This window comes from Lissotriton helveticus, chromosome 7 (genome assembly GCF_964261635.1).
Source record: "Lissotriton helveticus chromosome 7, aLisHel1.1, whole genome shotgun sequence".
Lineage (NCBI taxonomy): Eukaryota > Metazoa > Chordata > Amphibia > Caudata > Salamandridae > Lissotriton > Lissotriton helveticus.
In genome coordinates this window covers 590,276,433-590,296,889 of record NC_136068.1, presented here as the reverse complement: position 1 = coordinate 590,296,889, position 20,457 = coordinate 590,276,433, and the positions used below count along the sequence as shown (strand labels likewise).

At 47.0% G+C, this 20,457-nt stretch overlaps 1 protein-coding gene across 3 annotated transcripts in view; it reads right to left on the bottom strand.

Moving 5' to 3' along the window:
- Window positions 1-20,457, bottom strand: part of RGS14 (regulator of G protein signaling 14) — a 409,263-nt gene that overhangs the window by 280,116 nt on the left and 108,690 nt on the right. Inside the window, exon 1 of one of the 3 annotated variants that reach the window (XM_078652749.1) lies at window positions 13,093-13,898. The exons of the other annotated variants lie outside the window; for them this stretch is intronic. Coding sequence (XP_078508875.1) covers window positions 13,093-13,125 — 33 coding nt within the window. The 5' untranslated portion in view covers window positions 13,126-13,898. Of the gene's footprint in view, window positions 1-13,092; window positions 13,899-20,457 lie in introns of those variants that run through there. 3 annotated transcript variants of the gene reach the window in all.

The following is a 20,457-nucleotide window of genomic DNA, read 5'->3' as shown; positions in this document are numbered from 1 at the left end:
AGTCTTCGTCGACGGGGCTTTGGTCGACGGTGTCTTCGTCGACGAGACCTTGGTCGACGGTGTCTTCGTCGACGAGACCTTGGTCGACGACGACGACGATTTCTTCAGGTCTGCCGTCGACGAGGATTCTCTCTTCTTCGCCGACGAGGAGATGGGAATCATCGACGGAACAGGTTTAGACAGCAACAAAACCCTCGTCGACGTGTAGGCTGTCGACGATATCGTCGACGACGACGAGAAGGCTGAAGTGGTAGTCAGCGTCATCGCCGAAGATGCAGGCAATGCTGTTCTCGTCGCCGGAACGCTCGTCGACGCTGCCGTCGACGGCGGAACTTTGAGAGGCGTGGAAACACCTCGAGAGGCAGCAGAAGACGCCTGAGAGCCAGGTCTCGTGGGCGTAGAAGTGGTAGGAGTGGCAGAAGACACCACAGGAGCCAGAGACAAGGCCAATTTAGGCTTTTTGAGGAAAGGAGATGGAAACTCCTGAACACTACCACGCTTAGAGGCTGCTGTAGAAAGACCAGATTGTAAACTTTCTGCATCAGACAGTGCAGAATCCTTGTCCTTAAGACGTTGCAGCCAAAGGAGAAGACGGCCTTCTCGGTCTTTAAGAGTCTTAGTAGAAAAGGTTCTACAGAACTTGCAGCTGGCAGCCTAATAATCAGGGTATAAACAGTAGATACACTTCTGGTGGGGGTCCTTTTCAAAAAGGCGCAGCTTCCCACAAGAAGAGCAAGGTCTGAATAAAGACTTCTTACTTGACATGTTGAGATAAACACTGGAAACTAGATGAGTAGAGTTGAAAACTGAGCAGAGCTCAGGGAGACTCCCTTCACATGACGTGCGGTAGAAAATCTGAGGGCTTGAGCTTCTGAGGAGAAGGTTCTAGAGGGTGCTGGCGCCTGATTGGCTGTAATTTGGACTAACATAATGACACTAATGTGTTACAAATAGTTTTTCTCTTTACCTTGCATTCCTATGTAGGAATCGTTTTTAGAGGTTTGCAGTTGTATTTCCTTTCTTTATCTTGTATTATGTTTATATATATTTAGCATTATTGCTATTTTATTTACCGTGGGACTCCCACTTCGACGACGGGGAATATTCAAGCATGTGAATCTATGAAAGACACCCCTAATACTGGAGAACATAATATCATGGAATATAGCTGGGTTGGCAGGGAAGGTTGAAGACCCAAAATGGGTAGAGTTTATAAGAACCTTAGCGGTGATTTGTCTCCAAGAGACCTGGATGGTGGAAAATGATTCATTCCTGGAAGGTTATAAAACTTTTTTTGTTCTGGCACAACGTTCTAGCAGTGGCAGAGCTAAAGGGGGTATGGTGATATACATTGATATGGCCCTGAAATGTGCTGTCAAACTAATAACTTCAGACAACACTAACATCCAAGCAGTGACCATAAAAAAAGGTAATGTAAAGGTACTCCTAATCAATTTTTATGGTGCTGTAAGCACAAGAGACGTTTGCAGGATTAATGAATTGAGTAATTTCATCAGATTAAATTTCGCTGGGGATTCCCACCGGCTTTTGATCATGGGGGATTTTAATGTGCACCCATGTGGGAATCCAATGCTTACAGCCATGGGAGCTCTGGGTTGCCATAGGATGGAGGGGTCCATTTCGAGCACTCATGTAGGGGTGATATGATGAACCATCTACTTAATGAATTTGACCTGGTCTCTGCTTTATCAGTGGTGGACCCACGCAGTACCCAGCATGCCCCAACTTTTAAAGGGCGCTTCGGGAGGTCCTTTATTGACCATATTCTGTTTTCCAATGGTTTTCAGTCTATTATATCAGGTTTTAAAATTGAAGACAGCTCCTACAGCGATCACAAACCAGTCTGTATCCTCTTTGAAGGCACTCTTTTAAACTTACGAAGTTGGTAACCGGGGGAGCACTGAAAAGCATAGACGGAAGACGCCGTCTTAAATGGTTGAACGTTAACTCTGTCCAATTATGTGATGGGATACACAGAATCTGTGACCACGAGTTGACACTGTGTATGTCTCCCTTATCCCGGTCATCTGAAATTCTGCTAGCCTTTGAGGGGATTACTACCAAAGTAGGCTTCATGCTAACTATCCCGGTGTTGGGGAATTTGTTTTGTGACACTAAATGGTTTGACCAGACCTGCTCAAAAGCTGCCCAAGCTTTAAAGGCGGCCTTGAAGACTCGCCCTAGGGATCCGCAGTTGATTCGGACATTATGCCATAGCTATAAAAAGGTTTTGGCGAAGCGAAAAATAGATCTAAAGAATAAAGTCTGGCAAGAACTTCTCGATCTAAATGTATTGGGCAATAGTGAGCGCTTCTGGGGAATCATCAATAGACCATTATTTGTTAGAGAAGGGGAGCTGGCAGTAGACACTAACATTACCGAAGATGACTGGGTGTCCCATTTTACCTCTATGTTTAGCAGTAACACCCCACAGTCAGAAAGTCAAAGTGATGGCCAGGTCCAAGCCCTACTCCACTTTTCACCAAATGAGATAGAGAAAGGTATCATAGGGCTGACAAGCAACAAAGCCCCCGAACCCGATGGTATGCCCCCGGATCTCTTTAAATCTAAAGTCTCATTATGGACGCCGGTTCTGACCGCAGTGCTTAACGCTGCTGCCGAATGTGGCTGTCCAAAGTCCTGGGGCACCTCAACAATCGTGCCAATATTCAAGAAAGGAGATCGTAATAGTACAACCTGTTACAGGCCGATATCCCTTATCGACTCCACTGTCAAGGTTGTGGGTGGAGTAATCTTGAATAGACTAACATCATGGGCTGATGCAAACAGGGTAATCTCTAGCATACAGTATGGGTTTCGGCCAGGACACTCTACTATGGCTCAATGCATCAACTTGTACACAGTCCTGGGGAAGTACACCATAGCCAGGCAGGGCACCGTATACATGGCGTTCATGGATCTCTCATCTGCATTCGACTGTGTCAACCGGGCAAAGCTGTGGGAGCCCATGGGCGTCGAACCGGCACTGGTTAACTTCCTGAGAGACCTACACCGGGACACAAGGGCAATGTAAGATACTCAAAAGATCTTAAAGTATCCAGGGACTTTGGTGTACATAGAGGTGTAAGACAGGGGTGCATCTTGGCCCCCTTTCTTTTCAATCTATACATCAACGATTTAGAAGAGTGCCTGATCAGCACTGGAATTGATTACCCTTATGTCGGCGGAAGGGGCCTACCAGTTCTGCTATACGCGGACAATGCCGTCCTCCTGGCCAGAACTGCTAGAGGTCTACAGTCCCTATTAACTACTTTTCATAGCTTCATGGCTGCCCGTGACCTTTCTACACACCATGAAACAGTATCAATTCACGTTCAACAGAGAGAAGGTTCCTAGGACCAAGACATTTTCTTAACTGGGAGTCCTATTCGATGACCTGTTAAACTGGGGACCACTGTTAAAGAGGAAAAGGGGAGAAATCATAAGGGCAAACGCTGCTATCTTCAACTTTGTCAAGAAAATGGGCAGGCGCCCGGTTGAGGCCCTTTTAAAACTCTACAATGCAAAAAGTGTTGCAATAGGCAGTTATGAAGCAAACTGTGGGGGTACGTGGTGGCTGGTGGTATAGGTGTTGTAGAGAATAACTTTCTAAAACAGCTTCTGTGTGTACCAACAGAAACCCCTAACCAAATAGTCCATGAGGAAACTGGTACCCCGTACATTAATGACACCATAGCACTTCGGCCATTAGTTTTCTGGCTTAAGTGCTGGCTCAATAAACATCTGGCCCTTAATCATTTGTTTTTAAAAGATGTTTTGACCATGGACCCTATGCTCAAAATCCCATGGCTAAAATATCTAAAAGACTGCTTTTTTGCATTGGGGCGCCCGGACCTCTTTATGAATCCAGACTCGATTGCACATACTGATGTGGACTTTGTGAAGAAAACCTTTATCTCCCTAAAGCACTCGAACCGTGACGAGGTTGAATTGCTTAAACCTAGCGTACGCAAATATATCATGTTGAAAAACACTCCCTGTTTGGAGCCTTACCTTACATGGTCAATATCGGGCTATGAGCGATTTCTGTTAACCAGGTTTCGGCTAGACTGTTACCACCTTTTACTAGCTGTTCCAAGTGTCTGTCACAGGGGCCAAGTATTACCGTTCTGCAGCTGCGACAATGTGTCTCCGCAGGACATGGTACACTTTTTATTTGTATGCCCCTTTTATGAGATATCACGGAAGTCTTTTTTAAAACCCCTTTTTAAAGTACAGAATTTTACTCAAGCCCCTCCAGCCCTCTGTTACTTACAAATGTTGAAGCCTGAAAGCACTTTATTCTTGATTGGCTTTTTAAAATCAGCTATATAAAACTGGGGAAAGAAAACAACAAAAATATTCACTGCCAAAGCACTACCTGAGCCATGAAAACGTTATGAGAATGGTTTACAAGCCTTCCAAAGCCAGCAGCATCCCACCACTGAACATCCCCCAAGCACACAACATTGCACATTCGCTCCAGAGAGCTCAGAAAAAGACAGTGTACATCCAGACATCCTACTAATGCTGCAAGGCCCAACAGATACCTGTAACAGCGTGACAGAATTCCAATACATCCTCACACCTTACCCAGCTGCCTAAAATCATACCAATTAATTCCACAAAAAGCACCCTAAGATGCACTCCATCACAACACACCAAACGAACGGTCTGATGTAGAATTCAGCAGACTGGTTACTCCATCACAAACTCAAGTATATTCTATCCTACGGCCCTTGTAGTAACACGGTGGGGATATCCGTCAGGTTTGTGAAGGAGTACCCTTCTGCTGTACTCTAAATGACGCCCTAAAATAACTGCACCTCACTCCACACCGCATCCCACATCAATTTTCTACAACATATCTTACAGTCCCAATAGATCAGATCACATCAGAATTCACCACATCCCAGAATCCATCACTCTGCTTCTCTCCATGCAGTACTACTTTTAACCTCTTCCCTGCGGGGGTTTTTCACCTCCTGTGCAGGGGGGGGGGGCGCACGCGGCGCCGCCGTGCTGGTCACGAGCTCAGCTCGTCATGAGGCACAACGGAGCTGCACTCATGACGAGCTCAGCTCGTCACGGCCACACCCGTTTTTCGAACGTTTAGCACAGCGGGGAAATTATCCCCACGTGCGAACGTTCCAACGGCCGTGACGAGCTCAGCTCGTCATGAGTGCAGCTCAACCGTGCCTCATGATGAACTGAGCTTGTCATTAGCACGCAACGGGTTAATAATACTGATAAACTTCACACCATACAACACACTGAACTATAATTCACATTATACTGCTTTGAGCAATACCACATCACCTCACAATAAAACATTACATTACACCACCCACTACAGCACACACCAAACTACAGCACATCCCATGTACAAAACTTAGAACATCGCCCCACAAGACTAGCCCCAAATAGTACAAAGTTACACCACCATTTATAACAACCAATTCAACACCCAATCACTTCACACAACAGTACACCACAGAACACTTCCCCTAACCATCCCAATATCATACAACGTTATATTTCACACCTTCAAATGAAAATGGTAGAATCCACGCCAAGCACCCCAGGCCTCCAGAAGAACCTTACACCTTCTTGCCCCTCAGAGCTCCAACAAAATGGCAGGGCTCACCTCATCCTCCTCCGAGCCATCTTCCATCCACAGCGTGACCTCCCCCTCTTCACCGGAGTCCACCATGGTAATGTGGTATTGCGGGGGTGCCCTCCAGGTTCTGGTAAAGTCTCAGAGCGGTGGTGTGGCCTCCCCGTGTGCAGGCCTAGAATAGATACAACTGCAGGAAGGACGCTTCTATATGCAGCACTACCATTGTCCTGGGACACGCGGCTCTAGCAAAGGCTTTGATGGGTGCTCATGAACCCCAGGGGAGGGGAATTATCCATTTCCCCTTAAATGACCTTATTCAGGACGCCCACTTCTTCAATTTAGCACTTTCTTCATTCATACCTTTTCTGGCCTTCTCACACGCACTTTGTCCTATGTCCAGGAGCCCTTACACACACACTCCCTCATCCAGTAACCAAGAGCCATGGACCCTGAAATACAGACCCCTTCCTTTCAGTGGCCCGGCATCCTAATACACAGACCCACCCTCCTCCCAGTGTTCGAGAATCTTCACACACACAAACCACTTCTGTGCCTGGAGTGGCCACAGACCTCTTGCTAAGTATACCAGAAGTTTTGCACACAGAACACCTCCAGTGAGCAGGCGATGACCCACACAGAGCCCTTGTCCCTCAGCCCTCGCTTACGCAGAACTTTTCCTCAGTGTCGAGAAGCCCTTGGATACGGGGCACCCTAGAAGATGGGCAGGTGGGCTATTTAGACCAGGTCTCAAGCAGAAAAAGATTCGCATATTAGACACTTGTTAATTATTTGGTGTAGCTATGGCTCGGCGTCTCAAAAATGGGAGGAGCCAGAGGCTGTCTTTTAGGGCTGGGGAGTGGGGTGCAGACTTCCTCTTACAGGGCCAGGGCTTTCACATAGCACACAGCAGAATCCGTCCTCCCAGGGTCCACGTGTCCTGACGCACTGACCGCTTCTCCCAGTGTCACGGATTTCCTCACACACAGGCAGTGTCCTCTAAAGCCCTGTCATGTATACCACACATGCTCTCTGAATTTGGCGTCCTAGCTCGTTACCTTCCGCGTCCCTTTCACTGAGAAGGAACCCTCCACCTTCCAGTGACCCGAAGCGCTGCTGGGCCTGCGCTCGCAGGGACAGGGATCTCCTGGGATTATTTCAGGCTAGGCTGGTAAGGACAGATGCACCTGTGGCCGGCCCCACCCCCTGGAGCTGCAGGGTCAGCACTAGGCCGCAGAGGATTACCACGTACTGAGACAGACACACACACACACACACACACACACACGCACAGCTACATGTACTAACATTAGGAATACCGATTTCCTTATTGCGATTCTCTCCGAATCGTAATTAGGAAATTGGTATTCCTAATGTATCAAACTCTTGAGTTTCGTTAGCGATTCCTAGGGGGTCGCAACTAGACCTACCTCATGCATATTAATATGGTAAGTTGCATTTTGTGACCCATTAGGAATCGCAGCAACCACAGGGATGTGAGGTCAACAGACCACCATGTCTGTGATTGCTTTTTGATAAATCAAACATTTTTTTATTTTATTTTTAAATGCATTCCGTTTTCTTACGGGGATGCATTTAAAAATAAAAAATGAAACATTGCAATTTCATTTTTAAGAGTGGGAAGTGGTCTGTGGGACTACTGCCTGCTCTTAAAAAATATTTGTATTTACATTCCCAAAGGGTAAGGGTCCTTTCTGGTGGTACAGTATTACTGTTTTACGACTGGAATTCAGTTGCAAAACTGTAACACATACCATACCAATTCGGAATTTGAAAGGGACGCCCTAAACATGCCCCTTCCAAATACTGAATAGCAAATGCAAAATGCGACTCTGGAACAAGTTACCAAATAACATTTTCCATTTTGCACATTTAAAAAGCTTTTTATCCGGGCGCAAACGGCCCAATTCAGCTAATCTGAGTGTTAACAACGGGAAAAATGCTTTGCACATCTGTCCTATGGTGTGCTGCATGGAAAATGCGCAAAGTAGGTGTGTGAAGTTCATGCATCACACAAAAGATACAAAACCCAGCACACAACGCAGTACAATCAGTTTTTTAACACACAGGCAGGCTCGTACCACACTGATGAACAGCTGTGTGTGCACCCACAATACCATCTACACAGCCTGTTCATGAAACAGTATGCCACATAGAATACAACATACAGCAAACAACGTTGTCGGAGTAATACACAACACATACAGCACTCACTGCACACAGCAATCACGAGGTGCAGTCGAAATACCACACTGCAGGCAGCATCCTAAAACATGAACGCACATATTATAAAAAATACAGACAATACTTTGTTCAAAGCACACACAATTTACTTGCAACACCACACACCTCAAACATAATGCCACCCCAGTTCAGACATGGCCATATGCAAATCAGTCTGACCCTGTGCCTCATGGGAACAGTCCAGCCGGAACTGCCAAGCCATACCTTCCCTAGACCGGAATAAAGCTTCCTAGGACCGGTTTCTGGCATTCCAGCCATCCAGGGTATGCTCAGACGCGAGTCCCTTGCTCACTTTGCCACTGGATTCAAGCAAGCCAGGCGGAAGACGGCTGTAATGCCAGAAACCAGTCCTAGGTAGCTTGATTCCGGTCCAGGGAAGGCATGGCTTGGCAGTTCGGGCTGGACTGTTCCCATGAGGCACAGGGTCAGACTGAATTGCATATGGCCATGTCTGAACTCGGGTGGCAGAGTGGGCTAAAGAACATTGATGGATTAAACCTAGATCCGTTGACTGGGTGTGAGTGTTTAATTGGTTCAGATTCTCTGTCCATCACCACCCCCTTTTGTACCGCCAAGTACTACCCCTAAGCATGTCACTCACAGTGGTAGCGTGGGTTGAGAAGTCCAAGGCTCTTTGGGGAGGTAGGTGTAAGTCATACACAGGCACAAGACTCAAAATACACACAGTAATCACAATAACTGATTGCCCAGTCAAATACTGGCTTGTGTGATAAAATTAGTGTTTGATATGAACACACAAAGCATAAAAACAAAACACTAAATAATATCCAGAGTCTCTTAATGTCAGCACTCTAGCATAATCCGGGGAGGTATTCCCAAATCCTTCTTTCCCTTCAAGTGGGGCTGGTTATTCCCCATTCGATAAAAGAGGCAAATTTCAGATGTGACCTATGCAAGTCACACTGCAACAAAGTCTGAGTTTGGCCTTAAGATTCTACTTGGCGGCGAGTCCAGGACGACTAGGGTGCACCTTCGAGGGATCCTCCCATGCATGCTGGAGGCCCTCTTGTGGCCTTTCACAATGATGTGTCAGATTGCCACAGTCTCTGGATGGCCCATGTCACTGTCAGACATCTTCTCCACAGCTCCCTCTGCTGTCTGTAAGTGTTACCATGGCAGTGGTTTTCTAGGGCCGATCCCGTGTGGCTGACCCACTGGCATGGATCCTATAGGCATGACATTCCAGGGCGACCCACCTGGCAGATGGAGTTCGCCGACTTTACACAGTAAGGGTGACAGCCCTAAATTCATTCTGGCCACCCAACCCCGCATACGAGGGTCATAAACTTTACACAGCTAGGGCGACTGCCATAACTTCAAGGTGGCCCCCACCTGAAATACTGAGGTTGACAACTTCAACTCGATGGGTTGGACAGCCCTCACTCTCGTAAAGGCTCTGACTGGGCTGAGCAAATGACACTTCTCTCATTGGGATCGAATTGACCAGATCACCGCTGGTCCTTGCTCCCTCCATGCACTCTCCTCGCCCTCCTCACAGGGTATGCAGGTCTTGGGAGGCAGACAGAAGACTGGTGCACTAGGCTCAGGGCAAGTGGTCTTGACTTTCTAGGTGATGACCCCTCACCTAGAGGGAGACTAGCAGGCGTTAGTCCCTAGTCCTGGTTGCAGCAGCTAGAAGTCTTGGTGATCTTCTTTCCACACTGCTGCACAGTGCTGTTGATTCCTTTGTGAACTCCCATCTTTATAGTCCATATCCAGGCATGGATTTAGTGTCTGGTTCTTTGAAAATTGTGTTGTGGGTATTGACTCCTTTGAAGCACTGTTGTCCCTGTCCTTTTTCAAATGTACAGTCTGCCACAACAAAAGCGTCTACAGTTCCAACTGACCCACCACACAGGCTAAGGAGTAACTGGGCATCACACCTAGCTGTCAGCCTCCACTGAGATAAGCCTCACAAAGGTTCAAAGACCTAAGCCCTCACTTCTATCATGATTCACTGGTACTACTGTAGGACAGCGATTATTGGCTGCTTGGACTCCATGGACTCACAAATTAACTGTAAGATTGTAAAGTTCCTGCTTGCTTTTGAAAAACGTCTGAAAGCAAACTAAAACCTTAAAACCGCATTGTATTATTCTGATATTTTTATTTCCTTTGTCCCTTTTAAGTTTCACTTGAGTTGGATTTTTCCCTGTTGCAAATTTTAAATATATATTTTTAATTAATTTTATATCTAAACATTGTTTCAGAAGTGCAAAGGAAATTGGTTATGGTTTTAATTAACTGAACAATAAAGTTTAAATAAATAAACACTGGTACTACTGTTCCAAGCTTATCAGATCCACCATCTTGCCTAATAATGAGCCCAGGCCCCACTGACCAGTAACTCTTCTTTGAATCAAGAGACCTTTGAGGTGCACAATGAAAGCACTGTACCCCTTCCTCCAGTCTGTGTAGTTCCAGCCCTTTAGAAAGTTAGCAATGTACATTTTTTGTCTGGGGGTTGCCGCCCTCACCTCCAACTAGCCTTTCCAGGCTCTGGGCTTCCGGAATGAAACCCACTGGACTTCATGTCGGGCACCATCCACAAACACACATACATCCCAGCATGCACATGCAAGCATCACACACTGTACAGCGCTACACAGACATCATGGAGGCCATGGGTGAGTTAAGTTCACAGCTGCAGAACTATACATGAGGGGGCCAGTAGGCAGCACTTCCATGACACAGTTAACAGGCCTGTTCATCCTGGTTATTATAAAACAGAAAACGAGAATGCTTCGGCCACAGTGCCCTTGTCACGCAAGTCCTGGCAAGGGCTTAGCCCTCTACGATTACATGTATAGGGCTTGGGGCACTCCTCCCAGTCTAAGAAGACCACATTACCATGAGACAGGCCTAGGTCATGAAGAACAAGCATGATCCGTGTTTGCTCATGACCAGAAATCAGTACCAGGGGTCCAGATATACATTCAGTTGTGGCACTCAGGGCAGCAGTGCACTTCTGTCACTATGCAGGGGACCTGTCTGTCCCAACAGATGTCATAACCAGGCCAAATCTAATGATGTCCAAAGTGTTGTGGTGAAAATCCAAAGACCCTATCTCATATTACTGAGGTGATGTGACAACAAACAATCCAATATTACTCAATGGGGTCAATACAGTCTATTGGGGCAACTTTCAGTTAAACTTCCACCAACCAGGTAGCTCTTAGTAACGTTGCTTACTCAGGGTGAAAGCACTTGGTGCTCCTCAACCAGATGGAGTGCCACTGCCTGGTCCCACTGGGGAAATGGCACCTTTTTGGACTCTCAGACTGAGATCCTCAGCTGGAAAACACTGCAAAACAAAGGAAGCTTTGAGAGAGAAGGAAATGTGTAACTATATTTGATGGGGCTCTGGACATTGGTCCTTATACAGAGAGTACCAGGATGTGAATCATCACACACACTGATCCTCTTTCCTCTCCCACTATGCTAGGCGGGTGACATTTAGGTGTTTAAATACACATATACAACTGTAAACAATTACTAAACAACAATAGTTATAGTGTGGGAAAACATGCATCACTATATGACAGTGTATGCTATTTTATCAAATAGTTATAATTTTTTCTCCACATTCAATTATATAAATTTACAAATCGATAGGAAAAATTAATCATATTTGAAAAAAAGTGAATATAACACATTTGGTCTGCTCTTGGTGGAACAGTGTGAATGAATCCTAGGAACAGGAGTCATCTGTAATTGTAATGAAAGGGTCTATACAAACCATAACATAAAATAATATAGCTTATTACTGTTTTGACTTTTTGGTTAAGCCTTGTAAACAAATTGCTGCTACTTGACACACTCTGACCACATTCAATAAGTCACAAAATAAAGATAGGAAAACGCCACTGTAGAAGTGGCATCGCTTGAGCCAGGATATCCAGGCTGTGTTTGAAGGGGACAGCGAGTGTGCCGACTGGATAACAGACTGGAGACATGCCATTAAACAGTGACAGCTAACACCTGCCATCTCCTTTAGTATATTATCATGCACCTATCAGAACCCTCTTCCACAATTTCCATCTGCCCCATGCTTAATTTGAGCTGGTGGTTTTCGGTGCTCAGCACTGGCACTTAATCATCAACACTGGTGCTTTTCATTAGCACCAGTAAGCAGCAGTTAGTTATATGTATTTATTAATAATATTTATCCTTTGTCCTTAATATTATTAATATTTGTTTATTCACTGTAGATTAAGTGATTTGCCTAGAATCACAATATGTGGAGCCGCCGAAGACTCGATCCTGGTTCCCCAGCTCCGAAGTCGGCAGTTCTGGCCAGAACACCACATCCTCTCCCCCTTTTCATGGTTAGTAGTTGGTTCTGTCTTAGGGGGCGGTGCAAGCTGCCTCCCGACGAGCGCCCCAACACTTAGTTTTTACAAGTTAACCACTGATCTGCCCCATTGCCATGTGTGAGTAGCTCAACTAGGTCTCTTTTTTTGGGACCCGTAGTCCTCTATTTACAGTGGAGATACGAAAGCAAATCCAAAAGTGTGAAGGGAAAAGCAGTGCTGGTTTAACTGTTTCACCATGCAAGTGAGAGCTCTTCAACGAGCAATCTGGCCTTCTGGTCTCAACACCAGCCAATGATCATTCATCCAGAAGGCCACTTTAGTGAGTGCATAATTGGTGCTGTGAGTGGCTGCAGCTGGTGTGCACTGGCACTCAATCAAGAGGACCAAGACGTATTATTAATTTTCAGACTTTGACCCAGAAGAAGAGCGTGAAAGCCATCAAAGAGAGAAAGGAGGAGAATGAGAAAGGTACAGAAAGAGTGAAAAGGGGATAAAGCAAGGATGAAAAGGATTCTGAAAGAGTGGGATAAAGAGATAGAAAGTGCAGGGTGGTGGAAGAAAGAGGCATGAAGTGGAATGAAAGCTAGGCAGCCTTGGTATTCAGCAATGTCTGCATGTGGCTACGGTCCTGCAGGAATAACAGCATGACAAGAGGCATCATGTACACACTTCTACTAACACCCAAATAATCACAGGCTGAAGCAGATGAACCTGCCAGGCAATGAATCTATTGCCCCAATACACATTCACTCTGCAGGGGACACCCATGAACACAATCTGCCATAGCATATCAGCTGTTGACACCCACCATTACTCAAAGCACGGCTTGATTCTTACCAACCAATCACTTACCCTTCGAGAGACCGGGATTTCCAGGAACTCCATGAAGCCCAGAATTCAGCAGTTCTCTTTTCACTGTCCAGTCTCAGTGTCTACTGTGATCAGTTAGTAATTGTTCAGCAGCAACGTATACTGTGGTGTGAGAGCGATTGATGCTGCAGTACTGGATGTGCCATCCGGCTCAGCTGTCGTGCAATTACTACAGTCGTCATCGCACACTTCGCTCACCATGACAGGAAGTGTTAGCAAAGAACGAAAACTGTGGCAGGAAGCAGGGGCTGAGGGAGGGGGAAAGCACCAAGCCTCTTCCTCATCACTTGTGGTTTTAACAAAACAATGCTGAAATGCACATATACTATGAAGGCTCCCAACGCTTCACTCATGTAGTGTGAGCCTCACACCCGTGTTTCTGATTTATAAGTTTCTGATTTATAAAGTGCACACTGCACTACTTAATTGCTTTGAGGTCCTTCTGGGAGTATAGCATTAGGCAAACTAACACAGTGATTGAAAAGTGTTTTTTTTCTGAATGCCAAGAGGCTGATATAATCCATATAATCCACTTTAAGGTTGGCCCCAAATCCACGTTAAGGTTGGCCACATTTTAATACCAAAATTTTGATTATTAGTTTTCCTTGGCTAGATGGTGTCATCAAGCATGACTTTATTATTCATCTGAGGGTCCCGAAACACAACTTCCAACCCTCGAGCCTCGGACAGATGGAGGGGAGGAGCCAGCTCCATCATGGCTGCTTGGAGCTTATGCTGCCTGGAAGCCTCGCGCTCAACAACCTAGCGCAGTGCTTCATTCCCCACAAAACCAACTGAAAGGGCCAATTCCAGTCATCGGATGATTGTGAGTGTCTGCCGCTGTGGCCGCCGTCGCACCCGGCTGCTGCATTGCCGTGTTATCAGCTTTGTTATCCCCAGGTGATCACGCCTCAAGATGGCGCCTGGTGATTGAGCGGGCGAGCTCTGGAGTGGGCCCCCGGGAAACCACTCTGGAACACTTGGCAATCGAGACGCTACCGCAGAGACGATAATCCTACATCTGGACCTCTTGACCCGAATCCTCTCAGCGCTGCGCCCGTCCCTACTGCGCACTGTTCATCAAAATCCCTGACACCAAGTCTGTGCTCTGGCCCCCATTTAATCTGTGAACTTGCCACGGATAGTGGAGACCAAGCACTTTGGCTGATGGAGCTACCTCAATTGATGCAGAGGAGATGGACTATGGACCTCACCCTCAACCGTCACCTACCCCCTGGACATTTGACAGTCAATTTCCTTCTGCCACCCGCCGTATCTCACTCCTCGTTCCCCATTTACCCTTACTCTCCCTAACCTCCCTCACGCCTTTAATCTTCTCTTATATGCCAGTTAAATGTTTCGAACAACCAATGTAACCCGTACCTGATTTAACCTAGAGACCTAGCCAACTGAATTATGCCTGATGGAGCTACACTGTGAGCTAAAGGGGAGACTGGCTGTTATTCCCTCCTCGACCGTCACCTACCCAGTCAACCATTGATCAGATTTTCCTTCCTCTCTTCATACCGTCTACCCCCTCTTCCTCTCCCTTCTCAATCCCCCTTTGCCCCTATCAGCTCTATGTCTCTCCCCTTCTCGTTCTTCAATGTGTCGCATATATTTATCTATATCCTCTTACCTTTCTTAGATCCTTTTACTTCATCTTCTATTCTCTTGAAATGTTCTCCTAGTATTTGATGTAATTGTGTAACTGATGTAATTTTGTTATTTATGTTGAACCTTATGTATAGCACTCCTCCCCTGTGCGCTGTACAGGCCCCCTCCCCACCCCCCCCGCCCCCCACAGCCCAACTGTCCCTTATCGGCCTCCATGATTGTACCCCTTGCCAAAGCACTCCCTCTCCCCTTGTTGGGGAGGGTTCCAGCATTATTGCCTCGGAGTCTCAGAGTTCCCTCTGAGAGAGTCCACTGTATTCGGGATCTCACACATACAGGAAATAGGCCTTAATTGGCCTCCTTGAATGTGCCCCTTGCCAAAGCACTCCCTCTCCCCTTGTTGGGGAAGGATCCTAGCATTCCTGTCCTGGAATCTCAGATACCCTTCTGAGAGAGTCCACAGTGTTAAGGGATTCTTCACTTAGCGGAGGTCTGGGATAGTTCCCTTTAGCTCTGTATGGCACCCCTTGCCAAAGCACTCCCTCTCCCATTTTTGGGGAAGGATCCAATATGTAGACCTAGGAGTCTCAGAGACCCCTCTGAGAGAGTCCACTGCGTAAAGGGAACCTCTCGCAACAGAGATGCTGAAATGATACCATTTGCCCGGGGATCACAACTTACTGGACTTTGGACGGAGCTTCGACACGTCCACCGGGTTGAGTCCCGGTCACCCGCCCCTCTTTCCATGCTGTCTCTCTCACCTTCCACTCCTCTTTCCCTCCTTCACTCTCGGTCTACTTTCCCTGCTCCTACCCCCGCCCCTGAATCTCTCCCCTTGCCTGTTTCTTCTCTTACGTATATGTCCTTATTGTCTATCTCGACCTTACATGTAACTATGTTGCCATGCTCGAACAACTGTGTAACCTTTATAACGATGTACACTGCAACTATGATCTGATACTCATGTAAAGCGCTCTGATACCTCCGGGTCTAGCCAGCGCTATATAAAACCTTTTAAATAAAATAAAATAAAATAAAAATAAATAAAGGACACAGTCAGTCTCTCATTTGGTCTCAGCATGATTCCATGAAGGACAGTCACATTCATTCACTGTGGGGCGGAGGTGGTAGCCTAGTGCTTTAATTGGAAGATCAATTGCGAATCTCAAACATAGAAGCATAATGTCACTCACTGGCTGCACGTCTTGCCCCTCAGAGCCCAGCGTTGTTTATTGTATTTCAGTGTTATTGTTGTAGCGCAGTCTCATTCATTGGGTGATGGTTCCATATCATGGAGCACTGTCAGTCTCTTGATCAGTCTCAACCAAATGGCGAGCGAAAATAAAGCCTCACCATTAGGAATCATAATGTTGGATTAAACCCCAAGAAATTCACTCCATGGACTCTTGAACTGTGAAGTCTCCGCTTTTAAAGAGGGCGCTCTCCACAGCAGTAAGGTTCCCGAGTTGCAGCCACCTTAGAGCAGTTCCAGATTATCAAATAGGCAAAGTAGACACCGGCCTATGGCCCCCCTCCTTTTAGGGGCCCTGCGACAATGGATCAAAATTATATTGATTTGATCTTGAAAGAAAATTACAATCAGTCTTTCTTAAATATTATTTCAAAAAGATAGAAAAAAATGAATCTATCAGAAAAACCGAAAACCTTATATTAAAGACTATAAAGAAAATACTGTATATGTAAAGAATGTACCCATTAACAAGTACATAAACCAGAGACATCAGATTCACACAACAGTTTATCTCTTTAAAGCTCATCTTCTGACAGCTGTCAATTTGTAACAAAAAAATCTGTTGCATTGCGGATTAGGAGATAATTTGCGGGGGGCGGGGAGGCGAAATTTAGACTGCGTAGGAAGGGACCCTTCACCGGGTTTAATCCGGCACTGCCTTAGAGTGCAGTGACAGGGGCTTGAGTGAGCCATGCTCTGCAGGAAGACTGCGGAGACACGTAAGAGAGACACGAACAGGGTGTCGCATTATAACACCAGTCCTGCCAAGCGTCACGCAATAGGCGTGACGCTCACGCATTTCAGTGCGGTGATCCGCATCACCGCACTGAAATAAATTGTCACGCATACCAGCGGCGCCTGTCACTGTGCCCGGCCGGGCTCTCTCTGCTGCTCCCTCCGAGAGAGGTGCGCCGCCCGTCGTGTTCCTAAACACTCACACACTGTCCTGCAGCTCTCAGCTCTGAGAGTGCTGCAATGTTGCCCTGTGGAAACGAAATGCGTCTGCGACACATGAATTTTAATGGTGCGGCTGCCTGCGGCTCATGACACAGGGGCCCATAGCTGCCAAGGTTTCAGATTGCTATGTGTGACATTTTCATAATTTCTTTGTGATTATGAGTGACATTTCAACGACTATGAGTGACACTTTCTCGTGAGCAAAATCAAGCAATGGAGACCAGGTAAACATATCAATATAAGAAATGACAACCATTTGAGCAACGACAAACTCTCAGAAGATCTTGAAACTGCTGTAAACCACCAGAAATTAAAAGGTAATAACAATTGACACATAGTTTGTCCAGGCTGTGCCACATGTAAGACCTGACCAAGCAGGCTGAGAGGCCCCAGTGAGGATCTCAGCTGCTTATTATAATTAATGTATTCAGTCACTGTGTTACAGGGTTAGTCAAGCTGTAATAATATTTTAGACCTTTAGTACTAATAAATATTACAAATTAATTCATGGACTGCACTCACTGTGTCAGCTGCGTGGAGGGCTGGGGCAGTGCGTCCTGAGAGCAGTGAGCTACAGGCAGTCGGGCAGAGCAGTGACGCTGTAATTAAATAAAATATACTCTTTGTTCGAAAGTTGGACTTCACCTGACCAGAATTAAACAAACAGCAGGATTTGACTGATTCGTACGTATATATCAATCAAATGAGACAATATTAATTTCATTTAATGATCATTGAGATCTGGATTGTGTTCAGAGCACACTCGTCCCAGGGTGATGTGGCTCTTTCTCATCTTGGAAGGTGTTACACATTTACTCCCGACAAGGGCAGTAGTAAGTCATCTCCCAAAGTCGTAACTGGAATACAAGACCCTGAAAACAGTTGACTGTTGGGGTGTAGAAGAGAGCGTTCCTCTTGTCCTAAAGTTGCTCTCTTTGGTGAAAACTAAAGAAGTTGGGAAGTGCAGTTCCGTTCATGAGAGACCCGCGCTGATTAGTCACTGCGTGTTCCCTGGCTTTGCATCAGTGGGACAGGGAAGTGTAAATGTTTTCCAAGAATACTCCTCCAAGTCTGAATCTGCGAATGTCACCGTTTTCCGAGTGCACTTTCAGAACTTTTGTGAGTTCCAGAATTTCGCAGGCTTACTCCAAACTTTGGAGGAAACAATGCAGGAGTAAATTGCCTGTGTTACTTGCAGTACAGCTATGCCGGCCTCTATACAAACATTCACAGCCTGAGCTCTTGCAGTAATAATATCCTTTTAAAAACGAACCTTTATTGTGTAACAACAGATGAGGGGCTAAAACCCCAAAGTTTCTGTTCCAAAGACACATTGGACAGCTCTCTGTTCATGGCATCTCTTCCACGTCCCCTCACTGAAAATATTCGAGCCAGCGCTGCGTGGGGGCTGAAACTTTACTTACTACTGTTGACCACCTGCTGCTGCCCAGCCACGATGTGCAGCAGTGACTGCCACTACTGCCAGGGCACTGCCTGTCTTCTGCTTGCTGCTGCCTCCACTCGTCGTCCTCCTGGTCAGACCAGCTGACTTTCGCCTGCTGCTGCAGCCTCAGGTTTGCGGGATGCAGGCGGCCGCCCCGCCCGGAATCGGTTTGCGGCCCCCTGCGGCCATCATGGCATGAGAGAGCAGGCTGTGGCAGGGCACTCTCAGATTTAAATCCCCCACCGCCGGCTTTACTGTCTTCCGGGCCGCCGGACGTGACGGCAGACTGTACCGCCGTACATCCGGATTAATTATTCCCGGCCCCCCTGGTGACACGGTCGTCGGTGATTGGCTGCAGTATCACCGGTCGGGCCGAGAGCAGGGCACTGGCAGCCCGGCCCCCAGTCCTGCCAAGCGTCACGCAATAGGCGTGACGCTCACGCATTTCAGTGCGGTGATCCGCATCACCGCACTGAAATAAATTGTCACGCATACCAGCGGCGCCTGTCACTGTGCCCGGCCGGGCTCTCTCTGCTGCTCCCTCCGAGAGAGGTGCGCCGCCCGTCGTGTTCCTAAACACTCACACACTGTCCTGCAGCTCTCAGCTCTGAGAGCGCTGCAATGTTGCCCTGTGGAAACAAAATGCGTCTGCGACACATGAATTTTAATGGTGCGGCTGCCTGCGGCTCATGACACAGGGGCCGGGCTGCCAGTGCCCTGCTCTCGGCCCGACCGGTGATACTGCAGCCAATCACCGACGACCGTGTCACCAGGGGGGCCGGGAATAATTAATCCGGATGTACGGCGGTACAGTCTGCCGTCACGTCCGGCGGCCCGGAAGACAGTAAAGCCGGCGGTGGGGGATTTAAATCTGAGAGTGCCCTGCCACAGCCTGCTCTCTCATGCCATGATGGCCGCAGGGGGCCGCAAACCGATTCCGGGCGGGGCGGCCGCCTGCATCCCGCAAACCTGAGGCTGCAGCAGCAGGCGAAAGTCAGCTGGTCTGACCAGGAGGACGACGAGTGGAGGCAGCAGCAAGCAGAAGACAGGCAGTGCCCTGGAAGTAGTGGCAGTCACTGCTGCACATCGTGGCTGGGCAGCAGCAGGTGGTCAACAGTAGTAAGTAAAGTTTCAGCCCCCACGCAGCGCTGGCTCGAATATTTTCAGTGGGGGACGTGGAAGAGATGCCATGAACAGAGAGCTGTCCAATGTGTCTTTGGAACAGAAACTTTGGGGTTTTAGCCCCTCATCTGTTGTTACACAATAAAGGTTCGTTTTTAAAAGGATATTATTACTGCAAGAGCTCAGGCTGTGAATGTTTGTATAGAGGCCGGCATAGCTGTACTGCAAGTAACACATGCAATTTACTCCTGCATTGTTTCCTCCAAAGTTTGGAGTAAGCCTGCGAAATTCTGGAACTCACAAAAGTTCTGAAAGTGCACTCGGAAAACGGTGACATTCGCAGATTCAGACTTGGAGGAGTATTCTTGGAAAACATTTACACTTCCCTGTCCCACTGATGCAAAGCCAGGGAACACGCAGTGACTAATCAGCGCGGGTCTCTCATGAACGGAACTGCACTTCCCAACTTCTTTAGTTTTCACCAAAGAGAGCAACTTTAGGACAAGAGGAATGCTCTCTTCTACACCCCAACAGTCGACTGTTTTCAGGGTCTTGTATTCCAGTTACGACTTTGGGAGATGACTTACTACTGCCCTTGTCGGGAGTAAATGTGTAACACCTTCCAAGATGAGAAAGAGCCACATCGCCCTGGGACGAGTGTGCTCTGAACACAATCCAGATCTCAATGATCATTAAATGAAATTAATATTGTCTCATTTGATTGATATATACGTACGAATCAGTCAAATCCTGCTGTTTGTTTAATTCTGGTCAGGTGAAGTCCAACTTTCGAACAAAGAGTATATTTTATTTAATTACAGCGTCACTGCTCTGCCCGACTGCCTGTAGCTCACTGCTCTCAGGACGCACTGCCCCAGCCCTCCACGCAGCTGACACAGTGAGTGCAGTCCATGAATTAATTTGTAATATTTATTAGTACTAAAGGTCTAAAATA